Raw genomic sequence first — 11,625 nt, forward strand, 5'->3', positions numbered from 1 at the left:
CCAATAGAAATACCGAGCTGGCTGGGCCCAGCACCGGATCCTCAAAGCATACAGCTGGATCCCGATCGATTGTAGAGCACACATTGGACTTAGTAAGTTTATAATAAAGATTCATTTGTATTAGTAATTATTTGATTTTGAATTTATTTGTATTTTTTGTACGCAGGAGCATGATTTACAGCGGCCTCCTACTTGTTGGGAGATATTTTCGAAAACTCATAAGTCCAAGGATGGCACATATGTCGATAAACGCGCGCAGGCATTTGAGGTATAAGATTTGTAATTTTAACTTTATATACCATTACATTATAATAATTATTTTTTTAATCCTAATTGTTATGTTATCATATTTATAACAGGCTGAATTGAATGCAAGATTTGAGCAGGCGTCTCAGCCTGCTGTTGAGGGAGGTGAGAGACAGACTCTCACAACCGACCAAATAAATCAAATTTACTATGAGGTGGTCGGAGGGAGGAAAAAGAGTTCCAGCCTCTACGGTTTAGGGTCCCAGGCAAAGGTGGTGTATGATCGTGAGATGGCTCCCAGAGCCAGAGGTCGTCCCAGTGGATCCTCTTCTGAGGTGATATCGCTAAGAGAGGAAAATCAAGATTTAAAGAATCGTCTATCCGCATTAGAGGCGCACCAGAAGTCACACGATCAACAACTAGCGGAGATGAGGGCATTGATACAGAGCATGAGTGTACCGCCACTCCCACCTGGTTGTACTCAATCGTTCGAAGACTTCCTAAACAATGAAACTCAAGACCCTAATGCCCCTGATCAGTAGTTGCCTGCGAGGTAAGTAGAATTTTGTACGTAACTTTATATCATTGTATTTTTGTATCTTGTAATATGGTTCTTATACCGGCGAGCTTCTTTCGGATCCAAAAACTTATTGGTAGAATATGGAAGATGAAATTTCTGTTTAATTTGGAAGATGAAATATCTGTTCTAACAATTTTTATTATCTTTTTTGTAGGATCTTCTCTTTTAGCTGGGTTGGTGGTGCTTTATAATTTTTTGTGTGACAGTACTATTACTGGTTGTTGAAACTATTGTATGATATTTTGTTACTGCTGGTGCTTTAGCATTTTTTGTGTGAAAAAACTATCCTCTTAAACATCACCTGTATGCTTTATTAACTCTACATTTACTAGTTACTTGATGCTTTATGTTTAGTGTCCAAATGTAATCCTAATTGACAGAGATGGTTGATCAACTTACTATTGATAAATTGCCTCCGTTGAAGCACAAACCCGAAGGTGACTACCTGTCCTTTCATATCCTGTTACTCTTGTCTCTTACAAGTATAACCAACAGAGGAGTGGAGAGAAGGCATTTAGAGTTTTGACAGGAAAAAAAAAAACAAAGGCTGGTTTGAAGCACCATGATGGCAGCCTATGCTTCCCCAAATCAAGTTACCACTGATATCATCCAGCAGGTATTCCTTTATATTCTACCTCTTGTTGGAGATTTTTGGAGTAATGGCCAATTTGCTATCACAGTGAGCAAATCTGATATCATCCAGCAGGTGTTCTGAACAAAATGAGCTTAGCAATTGTATGACTACAACTCTTTATTCAGCTCTAGTAGAGGAATATATCACAGTTTGCTATTTCTTGCAGGACCCACTAATGATGTTGGACGGTAAGCTAACTGGCATGGAGGCTAAAGGATTGGAGTTGGCTGAAGAAGGACATGGTTGATGGTTTCGTTGAGGTAGCAAAGAACTTTCTCAACACTTGACCAAAATGAGCGAAACATACTTTATTTCTCTCTTACATATGGCTTCTACAAATTTCCACTTCATAGTTCAAGTGAATATTAAGAGAATTGCATTTTAAAAGTTTCTGTTCAAAAGGAATAATTTTTTTCTTTGCCGATGCTTGCAGAATATGTATGCTGGAAATGCTACACTTAAAGGAAGTGGTGCTCTCTCAATAGCTGTTCCAGGGGAAGTTGCAGGCTTGCATGAGGCTTGGAAGCATTATGGAAAACTTCCATGGGACAGACTGGTGATGCCAGCAGCACAGATGGCTGACAGAGGATTCAAAATATCTCCATATTTGTATTTTCAAATGAACAGCTTTGACAAGGCCTTGTTCAACAGCACAGATATTGTATTTTGACATTTTAGACAGTATCAGTGTATGCAGATATATTGATCGATGTTATTGTATCAGATTGTTCGATATTTGTGTTGTATTAGCGGATTGTTGGACATTTATGATAGATGTTGTATTAGATGTATTGTTTTATTGTTATGTATTGTATACAGGGAAAAAGGAAAACAAAAAAAATTAAAAAAAATACAAATTTTACCGACGGATTTTTTCGTATCCGTCGCTATTTGCAAGAGCAATACACGTGTAGTTTTCTGGAATTAACGACGGATGTTTTTTTGTTCCGTCGCTAATTAGCGACGGAAATATTATCCGTCGCATTATCCGTCGCTAATTAGCGACGGAAATAAAATCCGCCGTCGCTAATCTTTAGCGACGGAACAACAAACATCCGTCGCTATTTGTGGTAATTTTTACGTAGGCATTAAGCGGATTTAGCGACGGTAATTTATTATCCGTCGCTAATTAGCGACGGAACTAATAAATATCCGTCTCTAAATTTTTACGACGAATATTTTATTCCGTCGCTATTTTTTTGCGACTAAATTTTAATGTCCGTCGTTAATTAGCGACGGAAATATAAATTCCGTCGCTAAAGTGACGTCAACGACCAAATTTTTCGCGTCCGATCGTTTCCGTCTCTAATCGGTCGCTAATGTCGATTAGCGACCGACTAGCGACGGAATAATTCCGTCGCTAATTCGTTCTTTTTTTGTAGTGATATTGGATGAAATACAAGCGAGTTAAGATTATTAAGCACTTAATTGATGATAGGAAGTTCAAGTGAATCAAATAAATTAAACATTTAAAATTAGAGAATTTCAATTGACTTTTTAGCAATGAAAATCTTAATAGACACGTAATGAAAGTTCTAATAAATGAAAGAGAATTGAATGTTACATTTGTTCCCGGGGCAATGGTGCAACGGTAGGACATCCGAGTTGTAACTCAGGGACCCGCGGTTCGATCCCCAGCTACGGCGTATTTACAGGAATTTTCCTCCAATGGGGAACGCAATAAAGGATGCTGGACATCTGGATTGGCCGCCGTATGCACTTCCCGATTTACCCTGGTGGTCGGTGGGAAGCTTCCGTGAGATCGGGCCGACCGCCCAGAGATGTGGCTACTGGGATTATTCGTTTTAATAAATGAAAGAGAATTGAATGTTACACTTATAAGGGAAATCTTGACCGATCAAAAAAGACTAATTAAGGTTGAGCTGATGCCGGGTAAAGTCCTAATGAGTTAAAACTTTCCAACAAAATGATATCAAGTCATATCGAATGAAAGTATGATTCTCTTTCAAGTTTAGGTACTCAAGATGAGTAACTATGACAATTAGAGTATCAAGATGGAGGCACTCCTTAGGGGATGTTTGGTTGAGGGTTATCTTTGATAACCTTGGTTATCTGTCCAAGGTTATCAATGATAACCTTGTTTGGTTCAGAGTATCAAGGATTCCTAAGTAATATAGCATTACTGCCACGTCATGACACATCAGCAAAATGAGTTATAAACCCGGAATCTGATAACCTTAGCAGGGTAAGGTTTTTCTCAATTCCGGAGTTAATAAAAAATTTATCCCTAAAATATCCTTTATACATGCATCAAATTACTGCCCTAAAACTCCCGAACCAGGCTCATTTCCGCCATCCTTCTTCGTATCTGTTCTCCGCCTCCAAAACCCTAGCGACTTCCTTCTCGCACCCGTTCTCCCCTCACCGACGGCCGTGGGAGCTTGTGTACGTGGGCAAGCGAGTGAGCAAGAGGAGCTTCCTTCTCGCACCCGTTCTCCCCTCACCCGTTCTCCACCGCCTTGTCGATCCTCCGCAGCATGCTTTCCACCACTCCACTTCCCCGCCAGATGCCGCCGCTCGATCGATTGTTTTCTCCGGTCTGGCCAAGCGAAGCCAGCCCCTGAACGAGGAGTCCCTCGCCCTCCTCGTCGAGATGGCCAAGATGGGATTTTTTTCCGCACGACGCCATCCTGTTCAGTCAGTTCATCAACAAGCTGTGCCGCGGCGGCGCCACCTCCGGGGCCTGGTATTTCTTCGACGCGGTAAAGGATGCTAGTGGCTCTATCGAGGCCCCTGTGTTTGACACCCTCTTGACTAGCCTCGTTGCAATTCGAGACTTCGCAAGGATGAATCTTCTGTTTTCGGAGATGAAAGGTTTGGGCGTGCGCCCCAGCGTAGTCACCTTCGGTATACTCATCAATCACCTCTGCAAATCTCGTCGCCTCGACGATGCACTGAACATGCTTGACGCAATGTCAAGCCCAGATTTGGGGGTGCCAATCATTTTTAGCATTCTCATCGATGGGCTCTGCAAGGCAGGAAGGCTTCAGGATGGTCTCTCCTTGCTTGATAGGATGAAATCAAGCCATGCTTGTGATCCTAACATTGTGACTTACACCAGCTTGATCAATGCCTTCTGCAAGGCTGCAGAGTTGGACATGGCTCATGAATTGCTTACCCGAATGGAGAAGGAAAGGGTGGCTGTCAATGTGGTTACGCTAAACACCTTTTTAAATGGAATGTGCAGAAATGGGATGATCAAAAGTGCTCTCGATTTTGTTTGGCAAAAAAATGTCGAGTGGCTGGAAGTTAAAGGCAATGCTACCACCTATAACATCCTGATTGGTGCTTTTCTTCATTCCAACGATGTAGGAAGGGTGACAACATTATTTGATGAGATGATCAAGGAAGGGGTTTCCCTGATTCTATGACATACTTCACTCTCATCTCTGGGTTGACTCATATTGGTAAACTGGATGATGCTTATTCGATTGTGTCGTTGATGAGAAAGAATGGTTTTCGAGTAAACATAAAGAACTAAAACACTTTGATCAGTGATTTTTGCAAGAAGAAGAGGTTGGATATCTAATCGGTTTTCGATTTATTTAATTTGGTCGATTCGATTTTGCTCAAACATTTATTCCTATTTGTTAGAGTTTCTCTTAAAATAATTTAAAATTTTAAAATTTATAATATATATTATATTATTAATATTATAATTATTAATTATATTTAATTTTAAAAATAATTAAATATAAATTAATTTAGTTGTAAAAAATAATTATAATTGAACTAGGGGTGATATAGTAAATGTAAAAGTAAGTAATGTATTAAAACCTTCAAACAAACAAGGTTTTGTTTCATTACCTAGGATTAAACCAAACACCATTAGGTTATGTTTTATTCCCTATAACCTTGGTTATGTGATTACTTGGTAATCATATAACCAAGGTAATCATGGATGACCCCCAACCAAACGCACCCTTAGAGATTATTTTTCTAGAGTCTCTACTATTTTTAATCAACTACAGAAAAATTGTGAGAAATTATAACTATTATTGAAAAATTCTTCAAATATTATTGAATTCAAGATTTAATAGTATTACAACCATCATTGAAGATACCAAAGGATCTACAAGTTATGATGATGGAATAACTCTTAGGTCCATTACAAGCCTGTGAAGAAAAAAAGAAGATAAATGAAGAGACCACTCAATAACTTCTTAAGACGTCTCTTCAACTAATTAAGAAGGATAAAAGTTTCTCTAACAATAGAAATCAACATGAAGTATTACAATTGTGACAAGTTTGGTCATTATGTTAGAGAGTGTAGATCATTTAAAATAAAGTATATGAAAGAGTTAACTATATGGAAGAAATAAGAGAAGAAGATGCCACCCTATTGCGCATACAAATATAATGAAAGAGACGAAGATACAATGTGGCCTCTAGACACTAGTGCAAATAATCATATGTGTGGAAAAAGAAGCATATTTATATAACTTGATGAATCAGTTGATGGTAATGTATCATTCGGAGATGATTCGAAGATCAACGTAAAATGCAAAGATAATATTTTCATATGCTCGAAGAATGAAAAACAAGCAAACTTAAACTCCAAATTCAATTAATAAATAAATAACATATTTATTGGTTAATAATATAACCCATCTAAACCACTAACTCTATTATTTTATCCCTACTAACTCCATTAATACCACATGTAGAGTTATCAAATTGGTCAATCCATGATGGGACATATCAACCCACTAAAAATCCGTCATATGACGGGGCGAGACAGGCCAACTCACCAACTTGGTAGATTAAAAAATCTCCAACCCAATCCAACCCAAGACGGATTACGGATTAGTCAGACCAACCCACATACCTGTCAAAAAATAAAAAAATTTAAAAATATTAAAAATTTTAAATTTAGATTACAGTTTACATTGATCAAGTTGAAATTTTTAAATTTAAATTGTGATTTACACGGATCAAGTCCACTAATCCATTGAATTTTTTTACTTAAGTTTAAAATTTGAAAAAAAAAGTTTTCTTAACCTGCGAGCCAACTCAAGCCCACCATGGGCCTATCCACGCGGGTCGCGAGTCTAGACCGGTCAATCCATCTGTCCATATTAAAATGAATTGATAAAATTTTAATCTAATCCATATGCCTAAATTATTTAACGGGACGAGTCAACTCGACAGACCTAATCCAATTGATAATTATAACCACGTGACCATCACTATTACCATTACTCATCACCTCGTCAACTCACTAACTCCGACGTGGTATGTTATTCGAATTTCAAAAAATAAATATAATTTTTCAACACCGCTATCGGCGTGTACCCCCTCGCCCTCGTCTTTGTCCTCATCCTCGCCGTCCTTGTTGATCCCTCTCCGCTGCCTCCCAGCGTTTCTTCCGGAGTCTCCCTAGCGGCGGGCCTGGCCTACCTGGTGATGCTCGCCCTCATGTCGTTCAACGGAGGAGTGTTCGTGGCGGCTGTCGTCGCCCACGCGCTTGGCTTCCTCTTCATTCGGAGCGGACTCCTGGAGCGGCGGACGGGTAGATCTGGCGACGCCGAGCAACCTCCCTCGTCCAAGGTGCGATGGCTTAGACTTATTCTCTCAAACTTAAGCAGTGTCATGATGAAATTCTAGCTAGCGAAAGCTAATTCACATGATTTTATAGCTGTGAATATACTCAAACATGCATGATGAACAGTGTCAAATATGTGCAACTGATCGGAGATAAAGCTTCTTCATGTTCATAGAAGATTACTGTGTGATTCAATATAGGAACTAGGAGTGCATAGATAAACAATTGTCTCGTTGAATAATAATAATAATAATAACTGGGCACAAATCAGAATGAACATCATGGCATGGCGACATTGTATCCATCCATCAATTCGTCTTTCCACTTGAAACAAAACTAATCTGGTCCAAACAAGCACTTGCCCATCTTCAGAAACAAATACACAAGGAATTCTTCTGCCATTAGAACACCGCCTGCTCCACTAAAAGAGTGAGGGAGTTGGTTAGTTCCACTCTTGGGGAAGGTAGCTCATGGAAGTCCTAATGGCTGCAGGTTGGAGATGACTGTGGGTCCTCACAGCGTCTGCTCTTCCCGTAAATGTATCTGATGCACCACACACTTGTTTAATGAGAAATAGTGTTCAGAATGAGAAAATTTGATATGTTTTTACTATCTTTTATGGGAAGAATCAATGACTTAGGTGATAGCTAACCATTTTGAATGACAAGTCCACTGGGGAGAGTCGTGTTCAGGTTCAGAACTTGGACCTCTCTCGCCGGAATAAACACAGTTGAACTAGCCGCTGCTGCATCACAAACAATAATTGAATCAGCAAAGATCGAACACATGGAAGACTAATAGCCTTGAGTTTAATAAGATCATTACATGACTCCTTTTGCGGCTCGGCCTTGCTCATGGTCGTCCGTGGTAGGAAGACGCCGGTTCCGGCGGACTGCTTTCGCGCACCGGAGCGGCAAAGGAAAACTGATCTCGCTGCACATGCGGAATGGGGCTGATGCTGGAGTAGACATGGAGTCCGCGACGGAGGAGGCAAGCCAGCATAGCTGCTGGCCCCGTAGCTGATTCCTGTTCTCGCTGCGTATAGTTCTTGCTGCTGCAGTAACTGTTTCTGCTTCAGGCGAAGGATCTGAAGGGTCAGAAGCCAACGCTCTCGATGGCTTCGCCGTCGACGCTCCGCATCGTCGAGCTCCAACAGCACGGCCTGCTTTCCTGCAGCCCCGTTGAGTAGATCTCTCGCCTGCGGCGTCACCAAGAGGGCAAGATTAAAACCTGGCTGACTTAACGAAGTTCAAATCCGATGAAGGATAAGGCACGCGCCAAAAGTTCTCACCTTGTCGTGCTGGATCTGCCGATTGCGGGCGGACAAATCATCCTCTTTCTCTTCCTCAAGATTCCCCTCTCGGTCGGCGAAGAACGCGTTGAAGAATCCGTCGTCTAGGAGCTCGGAAGGAAGCTGGAAATCCTCTGCCATGTCTCTGAAGCACTGCTGCAGCGAAGGCGGAAAAGCAGGCGCTGCAAATAGCAGAGCAGAGCAAGCGGTTGCTGGACCAACACGGAACGGCGGTGGCTGGCGCAGCGGGCAAGGCAAGGCAAGGCGAGGCGAGGCGGTCGCCTCTGCTCTCCTCCCGCTGTTTCAGTTTGAACCCCGAAAGGCGAGGCCGCAGTCAATGGCGGAGTCAGCAGGAACACGAAGCAGCGGAGCTCTGGTGATGTGGCGCCTTATAGTAGTTGGATTTACGGCGAAAACGACAGACAACTTGCACAATTAGATCGGATTAATAAGGAATTACGGCAACTTAACGCTGAGTTTGGAGGCGACATTTGTGCTCTGCGACGCAATCTTTTTCCTAATTATGTTGACTAACCTCGATTAATTATTTGTATTCCCTCCCTGAAAGTTGAATCAGGCGGGACAATTTGGCTCTAGGCAGATGGCTCTTTCGCCTGCCCCATTGTTCAATTTTTTTTGTTATATTCCACGTCACCGGTCAATTGTTTTTTGTTATATTCCCGATCATAAATATTTATGCATATAATTTTTTAATTTATTCAATAGTAATTTATTAAAACAACATTTTAATATAAGTGTGTGTGAATGGATCTATATAATTACTTTTTAACTTCTCTCACAATTTCTCATGCAACAAAAAATTGAAGTAAAATAATTTAATAAATCATAAAATAATATAACTCTTTGCAATTTTTTTAGTATTTTCTTATCTCTATAAATATAAATGGATCTATTAAATAATCATACATGATTCCTTTCCAAAATAAATGGATCTATTAAGTCATAATTAATTTCCAATATAGAATATAAAAGGTGATTTTTTTTTTGTTTTCTTGAGAGAAAAAATTGGAAAAGATTTAAATCCCCTTGAATCCGCCGAAAGCGTAACGGGCAGAAAGCAACAATTCCGAGAGCCTCGTTTGCATTCCCGAAACCCTACCAATGTCGCCTTGTCGGCGTGCACGATCTCCTTCGTCGAGCGGCTGCAGGTGAGAGTCGCCGTTGGCGAAGAAGTTGGAAATGAGGAGAGCAGAGAGCTACCACGGCGTTGGAGGTTGTCGGCCCAAGAAACACTGCCATAGATTTATTAGATTTGTTGAAGAGGTGAAGCCTTCTCGTTGCCCGCCATGGCAGCCGAAATATGCCTCTCTGAGGGCCGACAAGAAGCGATTTGAAAGGATCCTTAGCTGCATTGAGCATGGTAAGAGAAAAGGAGTCATTTTATGCTAAATTTCTTCGTTTATGAACCTTTTAAAGCTTACCATTCACCTTGTTGATGGGTGTCTACAGCTTGGTTTACTAGCGTAATTTGTTGCACAAGGCTTTTCTTCTGTATAAGTTATCTGTTCTATTGCAGTAATAGTAAAGTTTAGACCAAGGAGTCTATGGGTTTGGCCATATAATCAACCCTCCCTTTAGAAATCTACAGATTCACAGCTTGTAGTTGTAACAAATAGCTCGCAACATTCCCAGAAACTGAAGTTCAAACCATTTGATGAGGTCTACATAGTGAAATCTTGAAACTGCTTCTTGCTGCATAATGTTTGACACAACTAGATTTTTAGGTCTGAATAGTGATCTACACTGTGAGAGGCACTTAATTTATTGGTAAGTCTGACAACTTGAACTGGTGAGGCTTCAATATGATGACGTGAATCATGTCCCTTTAGATTCTTGACACACCTCTTCCGCTATATCAAGCTAGCCCTGTTTGAGAAGGATGTGTTTCTGTAAAAGAATAACAAGGAGAAAATAGAGGAAACTTTGTTGGAGAGAAGTATTTTAATTGCTATAGCAAAGCTCTATATTTTTTCTTGATTTATGATTTGAGAGTTACACGTCATATATAGACTCCTCACAATTCTAAAATGGCTACATTGGAAATTTACATAAATCAAATCACAAAGACTATCTTTAACTATTTTAATTGCATTGGATGTTTCCTATGTTCTTGAGAATAGCAAACTTTAACTATGATCATTTGAATGATACCAATATTCTTGAAAATCAATAACTTGGATGGTACTAATGTTCTTTGAGAATTGCTATTCTCTTTAGTATCTCTATTAGTGCATTAGTTCCAACAACCCCTTTAGGTGGTAGGCGTACTCCTTCCTGTGGCATAGTCAACGATTTAACATTATTACTTACTAAATATTGACATACTCTTTCAAGTTGGTTTCTCCCTTCAAATAAGACATTTTAAGATCAAGGTAAGGGTGAATCCTTTTTTTTTAAAACAATATTGTCTTATTTAAGTGCTTATAAGAGAAATCACAATTTGAAAATTTGCTCTAAAGGACATTTTTTTAGTAGGGATGAAAAAATATAAAAATTAGGATTGTGTTATTTTTAGAAATTTTCTTAATTAATTAATATTCAAATTGCACGTGCTTTGCGACTTTTGATAATGCACAATTGTCATTTGATGTTTGTTGTTTAAAGTATGTATGGCTACCTAGTGGTCGTAAATGGTGTTTTCGTTTTACAATACCAACACATGAACCAAAACCTTGTACTAGCGTGAGTGCCAAGTCTAGCCACACATGAGTATGTGTGTCAAGGCCTTCAGTTGTCACATCCTGTACAAGCATCCATGCAGAGCCGATCCTTGTTGTATAAGGGTCCTGTGCGAAATTATAATTTTTGGACCTTGACACAGTAGTATATTTAATTTTTAGAGCTTTATAAATTATGATTTTCAATCAATAAGAGTTTCAAGATAAAAAATTTTTATACGAAACAATGCTCTCCAAACAACTAGAGTTCCAAGACAAAAAAGAATAATTTCTCCTATTTAAAATGATAACGATACTCTAAATAATATTTAGAACATACAAAAAAGAACAACAAAAAAAGTCGGAGTTTTTTGAATTGCCACTGCAAATTCTATTGAAATACTCTTTTTCTTCTCCGTAGTGAAGAAGCTCCAAACTGGATGAAGGTCGTCATCGAACATTGAATTTTTTTGATGACCGTTCATAATATTTCCTTGTCTGCTCCACCAAAAGGTATAAACTTCGTCATGTCAAAACATCAAGAAAAGCATTTTGATGCACAAGAGAAAATATACTACGAGGAAATTTAAAGACCTATATGGCTAAAAATAAGAGAAGGAAATAAAAACA

General features: G+C 39.4%; 1 protein-coding gene, 1 long non-coding RNA gene and 1 pseudogene across 2 annotated transcripts; 2 read left to right on the forward strand and 1 right to left on the reverse strand.

Moving 5' to 3' along the window:
* The first annotated feature begins 1,386 nt into the window (after positions 1 to 1,386).
* On the forward strand, positions 1,387 to 2,132 carry LOC141843844 (uncharacterized). The gene is made up of 3 exons (XR_012603092.1): positions 1,387 to 1,442; positions 1,627 to 1,720; positions 1,894 to 2,132. It is a non-coding gene; the product is annotated as an uncharacterized LOC141843844 (long non-coding RNA).
* Positions 2,133 to 3,726: 1,594 nt separating this feature from the next.
* On the forward strand, positions 3,727 to 5,010 carry LOC141844459 (small ribosomal subunit protein mL103 (rPPR7)-like; annotated as a pseudogene).
* Positions 5,011 to 7,287: 2,277 nt separating this feature from the next.
* On the reverse strand, positions 7,288 to 8,506 carry LOC141843818 (uncharacterized). Its single transcript, XM_074731841.1, has 4 exons — positions 8,313 to 8,506; positions 7,852 to 8,231; positions 7,679 to 7,771; positions 7,288 to 7,569 (listed from the first exon to the last, which is right to left on the reverse strand). The coding sequence occupies exons 1-4, from the start codon at positions 8,456 to 8,458 to the stop codon at positions 7,469 to 7,471; spliced, it is 720 nt and encodes a 239-aa protein (XP_074587942.1). The 5' UTR covers positions 8,459 to 8,506; the 3' UTR covers positions 7,288 to 7,468.
* Between the last annotated feature and the right edge of the window lie 3,119 nt (positions 8,507 to 11,625).

This window comes from Curcuma longa, chromosome 13 (genome assembly GCF_044706935.1).
Source record: "Curcuma longa cultivar G26 ecotype Majalengka, Jawa Barat chromosome 13, ITB_CL_G26_1.1, whole genome shotgun sequence".
Taxonomy (NCBI): domain Eukaryota; kingdom Viridiplantae; phylum Streptophyta; class Magnoliopsida; order Zingiberales; family Zingiberaceae; genus Curcuma; species Curcuma longa.

What these genes read in the sequence shown, in the direction of transcription:
- LOC141843818 (XM_074731841.1), bottom strand. Translation starts at nt 8,458, where the DNA reads ATGGCAGAGGATTTCCAGCTTCCTTCCGAGCTCCTAGACGACGGATTC. An exon ending in ATCCAGCACGACAAGGTGAG is followed by an intron (nt 8,232 to 8,312) that starts AACTTTTGGCGC and finishes CCTCTTGGTGAC; the next exon opens with GCCGCAGGCGAGAGATCTAC. An exon ending in TGGACTTGTCATTCAAAATG is followed by an intron (nt 7,570 to 7,678) that starts GTTAGCTATCAC and finishes GTGGTGCATCAG; the next exon opens with ATACATTTACGGGAAGAGCA.